Source organism: Artemia sp. Qi Xiang Cuo, chromosome 1 (assembly GCF_049724085.1).
Source record: "Artemia sp. Qi Xiang Cuo chromosome 1, ASM4972408v1, whole genome shotgun sequence".
In the NCBI taxonomy this organism is placed as follows: Eukaryota; Metazoa; Arthropoda; class Branchiopoda; order Anostraca; family Artemiidae; genus Artemia; species Artemia sp. Qi Xiang Cuo.
The window spans coordinates 8,018,397-8,039,096 of record NC_142794.1 but is presented as its reverse complement, the minus strand read 5'-3'; the positions used below and the strand labels follow the sequence as shown (position 1 = coordinate 8,039,096).

General features: G+C 34.8%; 1 protein-coding gene across 1 annotated transcript in view; it reads left to right on the top strand.

Annotated features, from left to right (window-relative positions):
* LOC148955977 (protein eva-1 homolog C-like) overlaps positions 1 to 20,700 on the top strand; it is a 108,054-nt gene that overhangs the window by 47,832 nt on the left and 39,522 nt on the right. The window contains exon 2 of the mRNA XM_089088713.1: positions 2,749 to 2,963. Within this exon, the coding sequence (XP_088944839.1) occupies positions 2,749 to 2,963 (215 nt within the window). The remainder of the gene's footprint in view (positions 1 to 2,748; positions 2,964 to 20,700) is intronic.

Genomic DNA, 20,700 nt, shown 5'->3' with positions numbered 1-20,700 from the left:
ACGGAAAATATTCCCCGGAAATTCCACTCCTCCAATGGACAGTTTTACCCCACAGAAAATTCTCCTGAGAAGAATTCCCCCATGGAGAATTTCTTTCGCTGAAAATCCCCCCCCCACCTATAAGTCTCTACGACAATTCCAATCCCGCTGTAAATTTTCTCAGGAGAATTACCCCCTCCCCAACATCGTCATGTGTAAAATTGAGTCGCCAAACAGAGAATAAGACAAATAATTAGAATTATGTATAGAAATTCCAAAAAATTCCCTCCTTGTAAAATTTTCCGAGCAGTTTCTCCCCCGGAAACTTCTCTTTTCACAAAAAATCTTGCCCCCGAGAATCCCCCCCCAAAAAAAAGTTTGCATGCATCCCAATGACAGATACTATATGTAAACAATGAGCAAATGTCATAACCCACTGTCCTTTCCGCAGTGGCTGTGGGAATCATTTCATCCCCAAAGGAATAGTTGTTTGACCTTTTAAATATGCTGAACATGATGTCTTTCTCAAATTTTGATCAGATGACTTCGGAAAAAAGGAGTATGGGAAGGGGGCTAGTGCCCTCTAATATTTTTCGTCACTTAATGGGGGTATTGGAACTTCCATTGCCCTTCGGATGAGTCCTCTCCCGATATTTTAGGAGCACCCGCTCGACACGATCACTTCTGGGGATAATAATGAAATAAGCAACAAATAATCACGTTGGCCTATCCATGAGCTTTCTTCTGGCTCTCTTCATAAATCGAATTTCATTGTAAAACTATCAGCTATTATTTATTTAGAAGTGAAACCCTTCATAGGGTCGATTACAACCAACACTTATAGATAAATGTCCTACTCAGCATTCGCCTTTCTTTTTTTTTCTTTTATAGATGATTTGTACTTTTGAAGTGGAATAGAAAAATACTGGAAAACAAGAATAGTTTTCCAGCAGTTTCCCTCTGCCTCGAAAGTTAGATTAGAAGCGTTCCCAGAGATTCAATTACTTGCTGTTGAAAAAAAGCTGTCAGCATCTAATCGACAGCTCTTCAAGGCTCATAAATTGTAACCAGTGTTTCCATTATTCCCGAATATTTTTTGATTTCTTTTAATTTTTCCAGATGAAAATTGGATTATCCTAAATATATCCGAAAGTTGACGTTCTTAAATACGTAAACTCGACACAAAAAACAAGTCGTTAAATTTGGTTAACTTTAACTTCCGTGTAAATTTTGGAGAAGCCAACTTTCTGCTGAATAAACTAGAGATAAACACTGAAAAATTCCTTTTTAAAGCACTCAGAAACTTTAGCGTAATTAGCAAGGGTTACGGAGGACCAGACCCCTTCATTTACTGAATAATTTTCGTTTGTTTTAAGTTTTAATGCTGCTTGCTACTTCGAGTTAAAAAAAAAATCATATTGGTTGATTTAAATATAGAATTTATCTTTTTCTTTGCGTTTAAGGACAAAACCAAGATAAATCCCTTCGTCAGACCAAGAATGGCTCAGGGGCGTATCCAAAGGGGGGCGTGGGGGGCACCCCCCGCCCCCTAGTGTAGTCTAAAGTAGTGTAATTTACTTAATTAACTCAAGTTTGCGTTAATCAAACTTGCTACTAACGCAAGTTTATCGGATCAACCTATTTTGCCCCCCCCCCCCTCTAAATTTTTTTTCCGGATCAACCTATTTTACCCCTCCCCCTTTAAAAATCCTGGATCCGCCCCTGGAATGGCTTTAATAAGCTTATTGAATTATTCTAATAGTTGAAACTTGCTAAATTGGCAATCTCATTTGCAGATATAACCGAATCAACATTAATTAGCGTTCATTATGTACAAAAGATAGATGCAGAGCTTATCGCTCAAAGCTTTAGCTCGATCTGAAGGTTCTTCCCAATGTTCCCATAGAGAATGGAAATAATTCTAATAGAAGAAGAATTTATTAAACGCTGTGAGTTGAAACAAATTTTCTCTCGATAGTTGCTGCCACTTAAATAGTGAACTTAGTTCGCTAACAAACAAATGGTAAAAGTACTATATTTACTTCTTGTTCAGGTTACCACGTTACCAATTACCACGTTCGTTACCACGTAAGTAAGGAGTGACCCGGCTCAATAGTAACTGAAACTGTAAGAAACGGAATTTTGATACCAATAGATCCATCAAAAGTTTGACTTTTTCTCACAACTCAATTTTTTTAAACAATAAAAAACTTTAGCGTAAAGAGCGAGGCGTTCAGGAGGGGACAGCCCGTTTCTTATACGGAATAATTTCTGTTTGTTTAAGTTTTAATGTCGCTCCCTACTTTCAGTTAAAAAACAACTTGTTTTTTTATTATTTAATATAAATATAGAATCAATTGAACGTCCAGTATGAGGTTTGGGTGGGCGAAAGCTCCCTTCGTATTTGGGATATGATTTTTTTTTCAGATAATTACACCGAATTCCGAAAAGCAAATACGCTAAATGAACTGTTTTTCTCATAATATTTTTGTGCAAATACATAACTGAGAGGGGGCTGAGGTTTGTCCTATCATCTAATCTTGTTAAAAAAAAAAGTAATTTCGTTTCTGTAAATAAAATATGTTTAATCTTACTAGCGCCATTTTAGTTTGGAAATACTTTTATTCTTTGTTTGCGACTCTGTGGAAAAACAGGTGAGAAATACCTGTTTTGAATTTAAAAACAGGTCTTGTGTTAATTGACGTTGTGAAGATATTCGAACCTTCACACCCATGGCATTGTCATAATAACGTTCTGCTCTCATTTCAGCACTTCTGGATGGAACATTACGCACATTTCAACAAGCCGCATGTGATGGAGAGGTCTTAGATCTTCAATGTCCACTAGGAACTGCAGTTAATATACAAATTGCTCATTACGGAAGGGCTTCTAATGACGTGGAGATTTGCAATCATCATATGGCCTTAGTGGCATCCTCACCGATGAAGGAACATCCTGTTTGTAACTTAACAACTAATATGCAGGTAAGTATTCTTTTTACGTAAATGTTAAATTTAAGATTTAAATTTAAATATTAATTTCTACTAGGTAAATTTAAATATTAGTTTCTACTAGGAACGTCGCAGGTAAATTTAAATATTAGTTTCAGGAGCAGGTAAATTTATTATTTTAGTAATTTATTTATATGTTTATTTATAAATATTAATTTTAAGAACAGGTAAATTTAAATATTAGTTTCTACTAAGAACGTCGCAGGACTGTATATGTTTGGGTGGGGGGGAGGGGGGTTGAACATATCCATAAGAAATTCAGAATATCTGGAAAATATAGGATTTCGAGGAACTTCGGCCCTGAAATCCCAGACCTATGTCCGTGGTAACCTCTACCTCCATGTAGCAAGAGAGAAAATGATTTGGTTTTTTCGAGGGGGAGATGTAACTAATATGGGTAATTTCGGAGGAATGAATAACTAATACGTAGTTAATTAGATATTAGTCAATTAACCATACAAGAATAGAAGAGGGACTTATATGGGGAAACGAGCAGCTAATATGAGAAGAACTTTCAGGAGTGAACAACTAAACTGCAATTAAAAAGATTTTTAAACTAGTTAAATATTTTTTTTCTCTGATTTAAAATAATTCATTTCTATTATATCTATGGCTTTAAAAGGATATGAAATGTTTTACTGTATATTTGGCTATTAACAAATATAGCAAATATAATAGCGAAGTGTTCGCTCATAAAGAGCGAAGTGTTGAGGAGGGGACAACCCCCTTTATATGTGTAATAATTTCTGTTTGTTTGGAGTTTTAATGTTGCTCCTTACTTTCAGTTGGAAAACTTGTTTTTTTAATCTAATTTCTGATCCTTTTTTAAACAATGGCAGCAAATCTGGCCCTACCTCCACGGAGAAATCCCCTCCCACGGAAATACCCTCTAGACAATTCAATCCCGGTGAAAATTTACCTTGTACAATTACTCTTAACCGCTCCACGTGTAAAATTGAGACGGAAAAGAGAAAGCAAGACATATAAAAATAATTTTTTATAAGAATTCTGATTTTATCTCAATTACTGGATTAGGATGACAGTTCTTTTCTTCCTATCTCTCTCTCCTTTTTTTTAGCCAAGTAATTACCTCTAAGACAAATATATATATATATATATATATATATATATATATATATATATATATATATATATATATATATATATATATATATATATATATATATATATATATATATATATATATATATATATATATATATATATATATATATATATATATATATATATATATATATATATATATATATATATATATATATATATATATATATATATATATATATATCTGAAGTCTTTATACAGACATATATAAGAGCATAAATACGTCATTTCTGCCTCAGGAAGGGTTGTATTATTTTTAGTGTCTGTAGCACATTCAAAATTACACAAGAAACATAGCTAAGCACAAACTACCAAGTGTAATGAGTCTATTTACAAAAGTTGTTTTCAGCAGTTTCATAGAAACGTAGAGGACGAAAACGTAAAATAACAATTGCTTGAAATGAAAAAACTGGACCATTAAATGACAACAAGATCAAGAGGAAGACCTGAGAAACGTAAATTCACACTGGGTGAAAATGAACAACCAAGACTATCAAATGTGACACCTCCAATTCAACCAGCTAATGCAAAGGGCATTGAAAAAAATCTGAAGTAATGATAAACGAATATGAAGAACAAAGAAATATGTGGTTAGAATACTTTCGAAAATGACAATTACAACGAGTCAAAAACGAAAGTGAATAGCAAAGAAATACGCGGTTAATAGAATAGCGGCAGTAAGAATTACAACGAGTCAAAAACAATAGTGAAGCAAAGAAATATGCTGTTACAAGATATGTAACAACGAGGATGCTGTTGGTTGTTTCCACGAGATGGCTCAGCTTCAGAGCAGCCGGTTGTTAGAAACAGCGAATACATTGTTAGTGTGCTCAGTATTTATGTTACGGGGGCTGTAGACAAAGCGTGGAAGGAGAAGGCACTCAAAATTCACAAAGTTTTGAACGATCTTGTCATGAAGGCCTACCTCTATTTTTACATGCACGTTCAGCCCTTTCTCCCTCGCCACTGGTCATTTAAATAGAAAAAAATAGTAAGTTTTTAAATGTTTGGAGAGTCATGGATGCAAGAACAGGTTTGAAAATTAGTGTTAAGAACAAAAATTTACAAAGATTAGAGATAGATGAAGGCAGAGAGGTAATATTGTGCAACGAGAACATCGATAAGTGAATAGCTCAACTTACCTTGGTGATATTATTAGTAAGGCTGGTCGATCCACTGAAGATGCAAAAAGTAGAATAACCAAATTTGTTTCACTCTGAAATGACGTTTCATTTCTGACGGGGAAATATCGGACGTCAAAGAATACCTACAATCAATTCTACTTCTTAGAACATAGTTGAGGTAATTTAAAAGAAGCTAAGTGATATTATTTATAAAACAATAATGAAATGCGTAACCCCTTCCTCGCCTGTTAAATAGTTTGTCTCTAATAATGTTTGATGGTCCTTATACTGGGGTTGCTTTAAATTCCCATGCTTAGAGATTTTGTGTGAAAGGTAATTGGTCAAATACCAATTACCTTTAAAAACTCTTAAACTAAATGTTTGATTTGTAAGCAAATGCAAATGGCCCAATAGCAAAAATAGAATTAATATCTATAACGGTTCTTTATGTAATTTAAAAAGAAGCCTAATCGTTTATTAGTTATGAAAATTTATTATAAACGCTACATAACGTACAATATTTAGAAAATAATTAAAAGAAGCGTGATAGCAACCTAGTCGCGTAGCCACAGCCACCTTCAAGAGCCGTTTATAGGTGGCTTCTGAATATTATGAAATTCGAACCAATTTAACTGTCAATCTATTTTAAATGTCATTAAATGTCAATGGTTTTACAAAGATTAATTCTCCCTTCCAAGTAGGTGCGATAACCAATTAACCTGAAAGCAAATTGATTATAGGAAACTGCTTGTAGAATGTTCAACAGTCGGGAAACGGCTTATAATACGAGATAGAATATTATGCAAGGATGTTGCATGTTATGAGGATATCTTTTATAATTCAAAAAAGACTCATAATTCTAATGCCGGTCGTGGTAGTGAATAGAATGTAGAAAGTTACACTTGTTTCAAAGAGAGCGGAATTTAAATTATGAAAAAATTCGCGGTAGCGAATGTCAAGCTGTTGACGGTAACGTACGGCAAACAAAGAGTGGATACGCCGACACTAATCTAAAAAAGAAAAATTGACATCGATTAATATATGGAAAAAATATCTTTGTTATGGTGATTTTAAATATAATAAGATTTAAAATTACCATAAAAAAGTTGAGGCTGATAAAACTTCAGCAAAGGGGGGGGACACCCACTACAAACGGGGACGGGATAGGCTACTCATCATATTCAGGGTCTCTGAGAACTTGAATGTAGAACTTTTCAAGTTTTCGTGTGTAATAAGTTAGAATAATTTCTCTAGAAATTGGCAAGAAATGCATGGTTATTAACTTGCTTGTTTGCTTTTTTTCAAGATGATCATGTCGAATTGTGATCGTAGAAAGTTCGGAGAGAGGGCTTGTTCGGATGAAAATAAAAACAAAAAAACTTTAGTGTCCCTTTTTGGCAACAAAAGATATTGTGCCGCTGGAAAGTACCTATTTCTGTCTATGCCACAAATCAAGGCTTGGACCCGAACTAACCCAATTACTTTCGATTAAAATTTCAGAATTACCAGCCGATTTAGAATTATGACAAGATATAGATGTGTATAGCCAGCAAGATTCAAATCTAAACTTTGCGAAGAACCATATTTCTGCCAGTTCGTTTAGCAGCACAAAAACTTCTACCCGAACGAGTTCCAATAGAAAAACATAGATTACTAATTGGCTTAGAATTGTCGAAAAGTCGTATAAATATCCTTTTTATTTTTAGACAATGCACTGTCAAATAGTGCCGCATTGATCCATAATTATTTAAGACGTCCCTTCAAAGTGAAGGGCTACTACATCGAGTTTATATACATTAATGACAACGGTTTTACTGTATTGAATTACTGTATACCAGCTATTGAGAAAGGGGGAGGTCGGCATTTTTTTTTGTGGACGAGGGGTGTCATAACCCCAGAAACCTCATTTTTACTGTCAAATTTCTCAACTTTTGAGAGAGGTGCTTCTGATAACTATGAGGCAATTTAACCTTTATTGTCCCCTCATTTTGGATGCAAAGGACAGAATGGCTTTCAATTATTGCAGAAGTTGTTTTAATATAAAATAGAAGATTGAATTTAATTGACAGTATTAGGTGGTTGGGGAGACTCCACCGGATAAGTAAGTAGCACATTGGGAATTTAAGTATTTATTTCGCTTTGTATGCAAATCCATTTATGTTGATAATATGGTCAATTGTTATTTCTTTTATCCTTTTTTATTTTCGCAATGATTTTGTCTCTTTATCTCTAACAAATATATCATATGCTTGATTCAAAAAAGTAAAAGGATGATTTTATTTTTGAAGCAGATTTATGCCAAAGATAAAATCCTTGGACATCTGGGGTGGCTGGGACCCTCCTCATGTCCATATTACACCAAATGAGACATTAAAAGTGAAGAGATATTGAATCAAAAAAAAGATTTTCAAATAAAAGTGAAAACCAAGTGTTCTCCAGATGGAAGTAGAGAGCATCATTAAAAATTAAAACGAAAAAATTACCCCTTTTATGAGGGTGACTGCCACCCCTTAGAACCATTCCCCACTTTATATCTTAAAGTTTGAATGTTTCACCATATTATGTAGGCCCTATCTGTTTTTTCACAATACTTACAGAATGGAAGGATTTATTTATTAATTGAAAAATATGATTAGCATTTGCTTACAAATTGAACATTTAGTTTAAGAGTTTTTAAAGGTAATTGGTAATTAAACACATTCAATTGTTAACTGCCCACGTTTATTTGCACTCTAAAATATTGTAGTTCTATAATCAGTTAATCTTTAGCACAAAATCGGAGGGTTGAGGGTTCAACAGCACTCGTAATGCACAAGATAGTTCGTATCCCTCTTAAGTATCAGTAGCAATCTTTGAATTTACCTGAAACAATGTTTATTATATTTAATTAGAGTCAGAGTTGATCAAATACACACTCAACAATTTTTTCGTGTGGGGGGGGGGGTGGGGATGGGGGGGGGACTATTTTAAAAAGTTCTGATAATCTACAAATTATATTGAAAGTATAAGAAACTGTATGTAAAATGATAAAAATCTTGATGTTTTACTGGGAGCCTGAATCACCTCCCTATTAGATGCCTACTCGAGTGAGACTAGTCTATATAAAACAAAAATAGTCTTTGTTCATGTTGATTTAAGGTATCTAGCTTATCCGATAAACTTCAAAAATAATTCACTTTTGAATAAATACTTGAAAAGTTGATAATGCACAAACTCAAGAGTTTTCATTGCTGAGGGAGCCACAACTTAGATTAAAAAACGGAAAGATTTGGAAAGATACAAGGGACTATATTAGGGATCTCAATAGTCACAGATTAGGATATGGATTAGGATATAGAGATTAGGATTTAGAACCAGACCCCTTCCCTTTGCAAATGCTTAGAAGTAATCAGATGTTACTCAAATAACAGCAACGATGGATTAGTCAAAACATTTGGCAAACTTGTAGAAGAGTGGCTATTTGACAACTCTTGAAGTTTTGACTTGGTAATAAAACTCTCTGGGAAAGATTTCAGCCCACCTGAGGGCCCACTCTTGGGCTATTCTCAAGTATTTACCCGACTCTCTCCCTTCTTAGTACTTGAGCGGAGTCTATATTGGGCTTACTTAGACTGCAGTAAGAATATACTATCATGGCGGTTTTATTGCAAATAAGCCTTTACCTTTATTAATATAGAGATTAACATTCGCACTATCTGATATAAACCGTCCACATTAATTTAATTACAAATACTCGGTTCGCATCGCACTGCAAAGAAATGCACCCGCATGGCACCCGCAAGAAACAACTATGGATATAGACGGATTTATTTTTCATTTAAAATAAAAAAGTTAGTTTTTTCAACTTAAAGTAAACACCAGCATTAAAACCTAATATCAACACATATTATTTACCAAATGAGGGGCTGAACTCTCTTCAACACCTCACACGTTATTCTATAGCTTTTGAGTACTTTAAAAAAGCTTCTTATTCTGTTTCAATGACCCTTGTGTAAAAGCAGTTGTTCTCAAAGAATTGGGACGCTCAGCTTTAGTATAAAGAGCAGGGAGTTTAGGAGGAGGCAGTCCTTCTCAGTCGTGTGTGTTTTCTGTAGCTTTTAAGTTTAAATGTTGCTCCTTACTTTTAGTTGTAAAAAACTTGTTTCATTTAATTTATGATCGTTTTTTAAAGATGCCAAGGCCTAACCAAGATATGATGTGGGCTACTGGCCCCATAAACCCTCGAATTCTTGTTGTTAAACAGGCAATAATTCTAGATTGAAGGGTAGAAGATTTATTCGTTTTTTCAGGTTTCTGTTTAAGTATTAAAATTTTTAACTGTAACTGCAATTTTTGACAAAAATTGATTATTTAGTTAAAATTTTTGATAGACAGTAGTTTTTTGAATAGACTCTTAATAATACTTTTGATTCAGAATTTTGGATAGACAGAAGGGGTATTATTGTACGGAAATTTGGCAAGAAATTTGATCTTCTACGCGACAGAAGCCATGACGATCTCCATAATACGGTTCTCTGATGTTTAAATACACTGCATACATATACTGAAACACATTAAACATTATAATTAAATAGGAAAAGAACAAATTACATATCAAATAGCTGAAAACAAAGCTCTATTGCACTATCCTAACCCGGCTCCCAGATCGGTGATGAGCACCCACCCAATCCCCATTAAATCTCCCGGCGAGGCTTAGGATGCCTCTCCCTCTATCTCTCGTCTTTTCCCTGCCTATGTCGGTAGCAATGTGAAATTGATATTTTCTGCATCATAGAAAAAGATTGTCGCCATAGGTGGGGGACAATCTTACCCCCTCCCCTTTCTAGGCAATAATAAGGGCGGGGCCTAAAAATTTTCCCGGGAATTAATAGAGATTAGATATCAGTTCTCTACCCCCTTCCCAAAACTCATCCCACATTTATCTGAAGGCTCAACGAGAGTTAGGATACTTGGGCATTAGGTTGTACTCTTTTCAGCATCTACGCTCTGCCTACAAATGAACCGCCCCGGGAATCCCTCAGCTGTCCCTCATAACACCTGATGGGCACTTACACATTACTGTAAATGATTTTACCAACTATAAGGCAAATCAGTTTCATTGGCTTCTTCCCCCTCCCGCTTATACATTGACACCCCGTCTTTACAGAGATGACATTATATCTTTTAACCTAAAGATTGACAGCTGGTACAATCAGATATATTTATCTTGAACAGATAGAATCAAACAGTTCGTGGTAACGAACTGTAAGTAAAGAGCGACCCCGATCTATAGTAACCAAAACTCAAAAACCTAAATTTTGATATCAGTAGATACATCAGAAGAATTGGGTTTTTATGCTGATTTCAAATATATAAGTGTCTTTAAGTTTATTCTATACCCATCAAAAGTTACGAGCCTGAAAATTTTGTCTTATTTTTTTGCTTGCCGTATTTCCTTATTTTTAGGAAATATTCACTAAAAGTGATAGAATCTTAATGAAAATCACACCATCATATTCAGCGTATCAGAGAACCCTACTGTAGAGGTTTCAAGCTCCTATCTGCAATTAAATAAAAAAAACAAGTTTTTTAAACTGAAAGTAAGGAGCGACATTAAAACTTAAAACGAACAGAAATTATTCCGTATATGAAAGGGGCTGTCCCCTCCTCAACGCTTCGCTCTTTACGCTAAAGTTTTTTATTGTTTTAAAAAATTAAGTTGTGAGACAGGGTCAAACTTTAGCGTAAAGAGCGAGGCGTTGAGGAGGGGACAGCCCTTTTCATATACGGAATAATCTCTATTTGTTTTAAGTTTTAATGTCGCGCTTTACTTTCAGTTAAAAAAAACTTGTTTTCTTTTATTTAATTTCTGATCGTTTCTTAGTTACTGCAGCTTTTGATTTTTGCTCGCCGTCATTGAATAAGTAAACAAACTTTGTATAAAAATTTCACTTTTCTTTTGCTAAATGGATGTCTCTAAATTTGGTTATGACGTAATTTACAAATTAACTTACGTAACTAACTTCTATATTCGTATATTTTTCTTCTGGCAAAAAAATACAAAGTTGCAGATTTTTGCGGATATGAGCTTGAAACCTATGTAATAGGGTTTTCTGATACGCTGAATCTGACGGTGTGATTTTCATTAAAATTCTTTCACTTTTAGGGGATGTTTCTCGCCTCTTTAAAAAATCGGGTAAATTTTCTCAGGCTCATAGCCTTTGATGAGTAATACTAAACTTAATAAAATTCATATATTTAGAATCAGCATTATAAACACATTCTTGTGATACATTTATTGACATCAAAATTCCGTTTTTAAAAGTTTCGATTACTATTGAGCCGAATCGATTGTTTTTTTATTACGTATATGTTATTACGTATATGAGTGGGTTCTCCCCTTAGGCAATAACACGCATTTCACGTTAAAAGTTAAAAAAAAATTTATTCACAAAACCCTGAATCACAAAGGCCGTTTAATTAGAATAGATAGCTCTTTTGAAAGCACTAAAAAAAACTGTAGCGTAAAGAGCGAGGTATTGACTTGGGGGAGAACCCCGTCATATACGTAATAATTTCTGTTCGTTTTAAGTTCTAATGTTGCTTCTTACTTTCAGTTGAAAAAACTTGTTTTTTTTATTTAATTTCTGATCGTCTTTTAAATAATGCTTGGAAATCCGGCGCCTCCTTCATAGAAATATCCCTTACCCCAAATAAACATCCTCAACGGAAAGATTCTTTAGAGTAACCCCCTCCTCTAGTCCCCCCCCCCCCTCCAGAAAAAAAATCCTTCCTTAAAATGTCAGTATACTTCTCAATAACCGATAAATAATGCTGGCAAGTCCGGAGCCCCCTTCATGGCAATTTCCCTTCCCCCATGAAAACTTCCTTCGTGGACAGGTCCACCAACAAAACCCCAGACCCCCCCCACCCCACTACCAGAAAAAAACCCTCCTCAAAACATTTGTATACTTCCCAATAACCAATATTATATGTTAACATTGGGTAAATTTCACAACTTTTAGCCCTCCCCCTGGGGACTTTGGGGGATAAGTCATCCTAAAAGACATATTTATCATATTTTCGACCATGCTGAACAAAATTGCTATCTCAAAATTTTGATCGGGTGACTTTGGGAAAAAAATAAGCGTGGGAGGGCTCCTATCTGCAAAAATGTGGAATTTTGTATTTTTTGCCAGAAGAAAGATCACGGATGCGTGTTTATGTGTTTGTTTTGAGAAAATTTTGAGGGAGCCATTTTGGTCAGAATAGTCGAAAATCTAATAAATATGTCTTTGAGGATAACTATCTATAACAATTTTATAAATGTAGTGATTTATCCATCAAGTTCCTCTTTGCAATATTCCTCTACCTAATTATTTCTTTTGTATTACTGAAATGTCCAATTTTGCCTATTAAAAAGTAGGCGTTCAGCCCTCCTTTTCTGCTGTTACGTAGATCATGATAAATATAGCGCCTCGACACTTAAATTAAATTTAAGCGATGCCATTCCATTCAAATTGTTTAATTATCTTCTAGACACGGGGCTGGTTTTTAATTCATTTTAAAGTGCTAGACTAATTAACCCGTCCCTTCTTTTGAATTCATCAAACTAGTTAGAAACAGTTTTGTTTCAGTCGGCAGACCTCAAGGAGTGAAGTTCCATGATTTGACAACTCACATTTTAATAGATTCAGTGGAGCTCCTAAAATTGAATGAGAAAAATTTAATAATGTGTTAAAAAATAATATTGAATGGATGAAGAATGTACCTCGTATTCGGAGTAGCCTTGACATAGAAACATAGTTGAATGCTTTTACGTAGTCGAATTTTTCAGTAATAATTGATGCTACTTCTTCGCTACTCTGTGTGATTACACAGACCAAAAATTTACTCATAAAAGTGACTACAAAAAAAAAATATTGAGAAATCAGCAAGGAGCAATATTTGGCTGGCATCATCAACAGATGAATTGCGGGCCGTATATTTGCAAGAAAAGGCTGAGGGTATGAAGATGAAACTTTCAGGGAATATTAAGGGAAATGTTTAACCAAATAAAAGAAAATATTATGTGTATCCAGGTGGTCAATGGGTTTATATACAATGTCTCAGGAACGGCTACGAGTATTAAGTTGAAAGTTCCAGGGAGTGCTGAGAGGGATGTTAAACTAAATCCCTTATCATTTTTGTTTTATTTTCTTATGAAACGGCTTGCCCCTAAGAGATTTCTTTCCAAAAAAATAAATGAAAGAAGAATTCTTTCCAAAAATGAAAAGAAATGATGACGCGTTTAAAAAGAGCTACTGCATGCCTGAACACACAGAAATGTTGTTTCTGTTTATTTTACATTTTTTTATGGTGCTCAATCAAAATTTCTCCTCATTATTATAAAAAAAGTTCCAAAATATAACTTGTTTAAAAAAATTAAAGACCTATACTAAAACTAAAGGGAGGCTTTAAAAAATCTGGAATGTTCCAACGAGCATTAAAAAAAAAACAAAAAAAAAACGCTCTAATTGTGACGTTTTATGCTAAGCTTGAAACTTTGAAGGTTTAACTGCTGTCTTTCAAAAGTCAAAATATCCAATTATACTAATTTTATAGGTTTGTCCAAATAGGACTGGCTTGAATATTTAAAATGTTATAAAATGTTTCTACAAATTAAGTGATGTACTGTTGATTTTAGGTTTGACCTGGAAACAAGGTTGAATGTTTTTCATCATTTAAAGTACCGCGGACATGAAAATATTTTTCGCGCCTGGACCAGTATTAGGCCTATTTACACCTGAAAGCCGTGATTTCCTAAGGTTTTTCGTTTGATTGTTTGAAAATGCAAAGTTTTAAGGCGGTGCCATTTGGTCAGTGTTGTCACTAGTAAAAAATAAAAACGTAAAATTAATGTGTTAAACTTGACAAAGCTTTTCGTCTGTAAAAGTTCAAACAATAACAGTCTGGTGATACCTAAAGACAACTGCAGTTTTCAAAGAATACTATGTCTTCTTAAGATGTTTGATGCTAGACGTTTTTAAAGAAATGTAAAGAAAGTGGAGAAAGCATTAGAATATGAACTAAGAGAGATGGGCCGAACATGTTAAGAATTTGCTTAACCGAGATAGAGTTGCAGAAAAAGATATAGAGGAAAATGAAAAAGTTTGTGGTACCTTGAATGTGAAGGAAGATTTGTTTTGTGAGGAGGAATTAGCGACAGTACTAAAAGGTTAAAAGAATAATAAGGCCCCAGGTGCTGATAAGGTGGTAAATGAGTATCTTAAATATGGTGGCTCTGAGGTTAGAAATAAGTTACTGAAGATTATGAATATAATTTTTGAAAAAGGGGAAGTACCTAACGATTTTAGGAAAACCTTAATTAAGCCAGTTTATAAGAAAGGTGATAAAAGTGAGTGTGGTATTTATCAAGTCATTAGTCTGGTCTCTGTAAGTAGTAAATTACTTAGTAATATGATACTTTTTAGACTGCAAGATGCCGTAGACAAAGTTTTAAGAGAAGAACAGTGCGGTTTTAGAAAAGGTAGAGGATGTGTTGACCAAAATGTTACTCTTAGGCTAATAATTGAGAAGATCCTGAGTTTTCAAACATTTTTGGTCCTCAGTTTTATAGATTATGAGCAAGGGTTCGATTCTGTTGATAGAAGAGCTTTAGTAAAGGTATTATCCTTGTATGGTATACCAGACAAATCAGAGGCAACGCTATAGTGTTGCATATAGTAAGGCCATACGGCTCCAATGTTGTTTTTCTTCCAGAGGCACTTCATATCAAAGGGGTCATCGTAGAAACTTCAAAGGGGGCTTATTCTATTGGAAACTGAGAGTTCTAGTGCCCTTTTTAAGGGGCAAAAGTGAATGGAAAGCAACTAACACCCCTTCCACGGCCACCAATTCTCCAAACCCATCCAATCAAAGTTTTGAGATAGCCATTTGGCTCAGCGTAGTTGATTTCCAGATAGAAATCATGTTTTTGATGAGGAAACTCCGACCAAATTGTCACTCTTAGGCTAATAATTGAGAAGAGCCTGAGTTTCCAAACACCTTTGGTCCTGAGTTTTATAGATTATGAGCAAGCGTTCGATTTTGTTGATAGAAGAGCTTTAGTAAAGGTTTTATCCTTGTAGGGTATACCAGACAAATCAGAGGCTATATAGGCAATGTTATAGCGTTGCCTATAGTAAAGGCCATACGGCTCCAATGTTTTTCCCCCAGAGGCCCTTCATATGGAAGGGGTCCTTGTAATGACTTCAAAGGGGGCTCATTCGATTGGAAATTGAGAGTTCTAGTGCCCTTTTTAAGGGTCAAAAGTGATTGGAAGGCAACGAACACCCCTTCCACACCCATCAGGTCCCCAAACGTATCCAATCAAAATTTCTAGATAGCCATTTGTTCAGCGTAGTTGATTTCCCGATAGAAATTATGTTTTTGAGGAGGACACGCCCCCACAGCCTTCAGGGCAACGGTTGTAAGTTACGCCCTGGGAGCATATAAGGTTTTTATAGAAAGCTTTGTCGTAGAAACTTCAAAAAGGACCCCCCTCTCACGCCCACCTTTTCCCAAACAAATCCAATCAAAATTTGGAGATAGCTGTTTGTTCAACGTAGTTGAAAATTTAGGGAATTAGGTTTTTAGGATGACCCCCCCCATAGCCCTCAGGGCAAGGGTTGTAAGTTACGCCCTGGGGGCGTATACGGTCTTTTCTATAGAAAGTGCTTTCGTAGAAACTTCAAAAAGAGCTCATTCACTTTAAAAATTATATTGCTAGTGCCTTTTTTAATGGTCAAAAGTGATTGGAAGACAACTAACACCCCTTCCACGCCCACCATTTCTCCAAACACATCCAATCATAATTTTGAGATAGTCATTTTGTTCACCGTAGTTGAAAGTTCTGGAAATTGTATCTTTGAGCAGGACACTTCCCCCATAGTCTTCAGGGCACGGGTTATAAGCTGTACACTGGAAGCATGTATGTTTCTTAAGGAGGGAATACTCTTAAAAACTTTAGAGGGCTCATTTGACTGGAAATCGAAAGTTCTAGTGCAGATTTTAAGAGTCAAAATTCATTTCACTTTTTATAATTCAAAGTTCACTTTTAAAAGTCAGAGTAAAAATAGAAAATTCTTGTTCACTTTTTAAGAGTAAAAAAATATTTGAGGGCACCTAGCCCCCCCCCCCCTCCACGCCCTTCTTTTCTCAAACCCATCCGATAGGAACTTTGAGATAGCCATTTTTTAAAAAATAGTTCAAAGACCATATAAAGGAAACTCCGGGGTTGAAACAGCCCCCCCTCTGGGCTCGAGGGCAGGTATTATAAGTTATGCCTTGGGGAAATATCTGGTTCTTATAGAAGGGATGCTCGTAAAAGTATTAGACAGGGCTCATTTGATTGTATATTGAAATTCGTAGCTCAATTTTTAACAGTGAAAACAAATTGGACGGCAAATAGCCTCTCTCCCCCTCCACACTCTTTTTTCTCAAGCCCATCTGACAAGAACTTTGAGATAGCAATTTATTTTAAAAGAGTTCAAAGACCATATACTGAAAAACTCCGGGGTCGACACAGCCCCCCTGGGCCCTACGGCAGGCGTTGTAAGTCATGCACTGGCGGTCTACATGATTCTTATGAAAGAGATGCTCGTAAAAACTTCAGAAAGGGCTAATTTGATTGGAAATTGAAAGTTCTAGTTCAGTTTTTGAGAGTCAAAAGAGATTGGAGGGCAACTAGCCCCTCCCCCACCCCCTTTTCACGAATACATCCGATACAAAATTTGAGATAGCCATTAAGTTAAAAATTGTTAAAAAGTCAGATAAAAAAAAACTCAGGCGTCGACACAACCCCCCCCCCAGGGCCTGGGGGCAGGTGTTGTAAGTTATGTCCTTGGGCATATATGGTTCTTATGAAAAGAATGATCGTACAAACTTCAGAGAAGGCTCATTTGATTGGAAATTCAAAATTCGAGTTGACTTTTTAATAGTCAAAAGAGATCCGAGGGTAACTAATCCCCCTCCCCCCACGCCTTCTTTTTAAAAAGTCATCTGATGAAAATTTTGAGGTAGACATTTTGTTAAAAAGAAATAGTTCAAAGGTCGGATAAGAAAAACTCCGGTGTCCATACAACCTCCCAGGGCTCGGGGAAAGGCTTTCTAAGTTATGCCCTAAAGACATGTATGGTTCATATGAAAGGGATGCTCATATAAACTTCATAGAGGGCTCATTTGATTGGAAATTGAAAGTTCTAGTTTCCTTTTTAAGAGTCAAGAGATTTAAGGACAACTAGCCCTCCCCCACGCCCTTTTCCCCAAACCTATCCACTACAAATTTTGAGATGGCCAGTTTTTTTTTTAAATTGTTCAAAAATTAGATAACAAAAACTCCGGTGTCAACAAAACCCCCCTTGGGGCCTGGGGGTAGGCGTTGTAAGTGCTGACCTGGGGGCGTATATGGTTCTTATGAAAGGAATGCTCGTATAAACTTCAGAGAGGGCTCATTTGATTCGAAATTGAAAGTTCTAGTCCACTCTTTAAGAGTCACAAGATATCCGAGGGCAACTAACCCTCTCCCCCCACACACCCTTTTTTCCCCAAGTCCATCCGATAAAATTTTTAAAACAGCCATTTCATTATAAATTGTTTTAAGGTCAGATAAGGAAACTCCTGTGTCGACGCAACCCCTCATGGCCCGGAAGCAGGCGTTGTAAGTAATGCTCTGGGGGCATGTATCAATTTTATGGAAGGGAAGCTTGTATAAACTTCGGAGAGGGTCGATTTGATTGGAAATTGAAACTTCTGAATAAATAAATCTTAAAACGAGTGAAACTTAAATTGAATATGATAAAAAATTTTGAAAGAAATATTTTGTTAAAAATAGTTCAAAGTTCAGATAAAAAAAAATCCGGTGTCGACACAGCCCCCCCCAGGGCCCGGGGGTAGGCGTTTTAAGTTATGCCGTGGGGGCATTTGTAGCTCTTATGGAATGGATGCTCGTCTAAACTTAATAGAGGAGATTGCAAATTGTGATTTCGTTTTAAAGAGCAAAAAATGATCGGAGGGCAGCTATCCTCCCCCCACACTCCATTTTTTTTCCCAGACGTAATTCATATAGAAGGGGTCGTCGCATAAACTTTAAAGGGGGCTCATTTCAAAGGGGGCAAACTTTTTTCTCTTTGATATTGTTACTTTGATACCAGTTTTGATACTTTGATGAAGATTTGATTTTCTTTTTTCGAAAGTTTGATTTTGAAATAAGGAATTTTTAAAAACCTGAAACTTTTTGCAAAAGAAAAAGAACAAGAATTAATTAAAAAAAAATTTCCGACAAATAAAGGCCATTTTAAACTTAAGCTCAGCAGATACAAATACCTGTTAAAATTAAAACTAAAAACGACGAGAAATTACTATTAAAGAATAAATGAAACCCAAAACGAAAAGAAATTAAATTAACAATCATATGAAACAATCATATGAACAATCATATGAACCATACAACAAGTAATAATGTAAATGAATAAATAGATCTTAAAGCGAGTAATGCTTATATTTATTATGAAAATCAAGTTTAAAACTAAAAAAAAATATTTTTCTATTGAAGTATAAATGAAACTTAAAACGAACAGAAATTAAATAAACAATCAATGCAAACAAACATACAATAGATATTGATGTAAGTGAATAAATAAACCATAAAATGACTAAAAGTTAAATTGAATATGCAAATCAAGCTGGAAACGAAGACAAATCACTATAAACAAAAGATTGGGCATCGTCTCCTTCTCTCACTGTAAAAGCCTAAAACATACTGCAGCACTGGCACCTTACTGAAAACTATATGCGTCTTGAACAGTCTTGGAAAGTATACATGATATCAAATTGAATATTTGATACATAATGATATTAGTTGTTGAAAGATCCATCTGTTAAAAGAATTTATTTCACTATAATTTTATTTTTATTTTCAATGCTGTAAGAACTGGAAAGGAAAATATTTGCAATATAATTCGTTTTCAGTGAAGCGCCAATGACGCAGTAGGCTTTTGGTTTTTATTTACAGTTAAGGAAGGGGGCAGTATCTAAACTCTTGTTTGTAGTGAAACTATATTCGTCTTGAACAACTTTAGAAAGAATTAATAAATTATCTAAATATTTGATGTATAATGATGTTAATTGCTTAAAGCTCATCAGTTGAAAGTGTTACTATAATTTTAATGTTTATTTTCAACATCAAGTACAAAAGAAAATATTTGTAATAAAATTGGTTTTCAGTAAAGTCTCAATGATGTAGTAGGTTTTAGACTTATACAGTGAGATAAGGAGGCGATAACCAAACTCTTGTTTGTAGTGTTTTTTGTTCGTTTCAAGCTTGATTTGCCTATTAAATTTAAGTTTCACTCGTTTTAAGATTTACTTATTCATTTACATAAGTATTTAATGTATATTTGTTTGCATTGATTGTTTATTTAATTTCTGTCCGTTTTAAGTTTCATTTATATTTCAATAGGAAAATATTTTTTTTTTCGTTTTAAGCTTGATTTTCATATTCAATCGAAGCATTACTCGCTTTAAGATCTATTTATTCTATTTATATTATTACTTGTTGTATGGTTTTTCCTATGATTGTTTATTTATTTCTGTTCGTTTTAGATTTAATTTATTGTTTAATAGTTATTTCTGGTCGTTTTGAGTTTGAATTTTAAAAGGTATTCGTATCTGCTGAGCTTACGTTTAAAATGGCCTTTACTTTTCTTTGAAATACCTATTTTTCGGAGTTTTTTTTTAAATTAATACATTAAAGTAATTAGTGCTTAGTGATTAGTGATTAGTTAGGAAGTGAGGTTAGGTGCTGGTTTTGTATTAAATCAGGAGTTAAGCAGGGTTTTGTTCTATCCCCCTTCTTATAGATGATTTTGATGGACTTTGTCTTAAGGAGCACAGGAAAGGCAATCGGAGACCACGAATCAAATGGGAAGGAAAAAGTTTCATTGTCTTAGATTATGTTGCTGATATTAGTATCCTTGATGAAAGTGTGAGTAGAATTAATGAACTCTTAGAGGTTTTGCGAGTTCAGGGTTCTAGCATAGGTTTGAAAATTAATGTTAAGAAGACTAAATCACTAAGGCTAGGAATATATGAAGATGAAAAGGTGACGATGGGTAATGAAAAGATGATCACGTGGGCAGCTTCACTTACCTTGGTAGTATTATTAGTAGAGATGGTGGGAGCAGTGAAGATGTTAAAAATAGAATAGCCAAGGCTCAGGGTGTTTTTTTTTCACAGTTAAAAAAAGTTCGGAAGAATAGAAAGATAAGTCTGCAAACCAACTTTAGAATATTAGAAGCTACAGCGATGACAGTGGTCAAATATGGCTCTGAAGCATGGGCGCTCCGAAAATCGGATAAGATTTGCTAGATGTTTTCCAGAAAAATTGCTTAAGGATTGTTCTGATTACCCGGCTGACTGACCGTATTTCAAACAATAGGTTA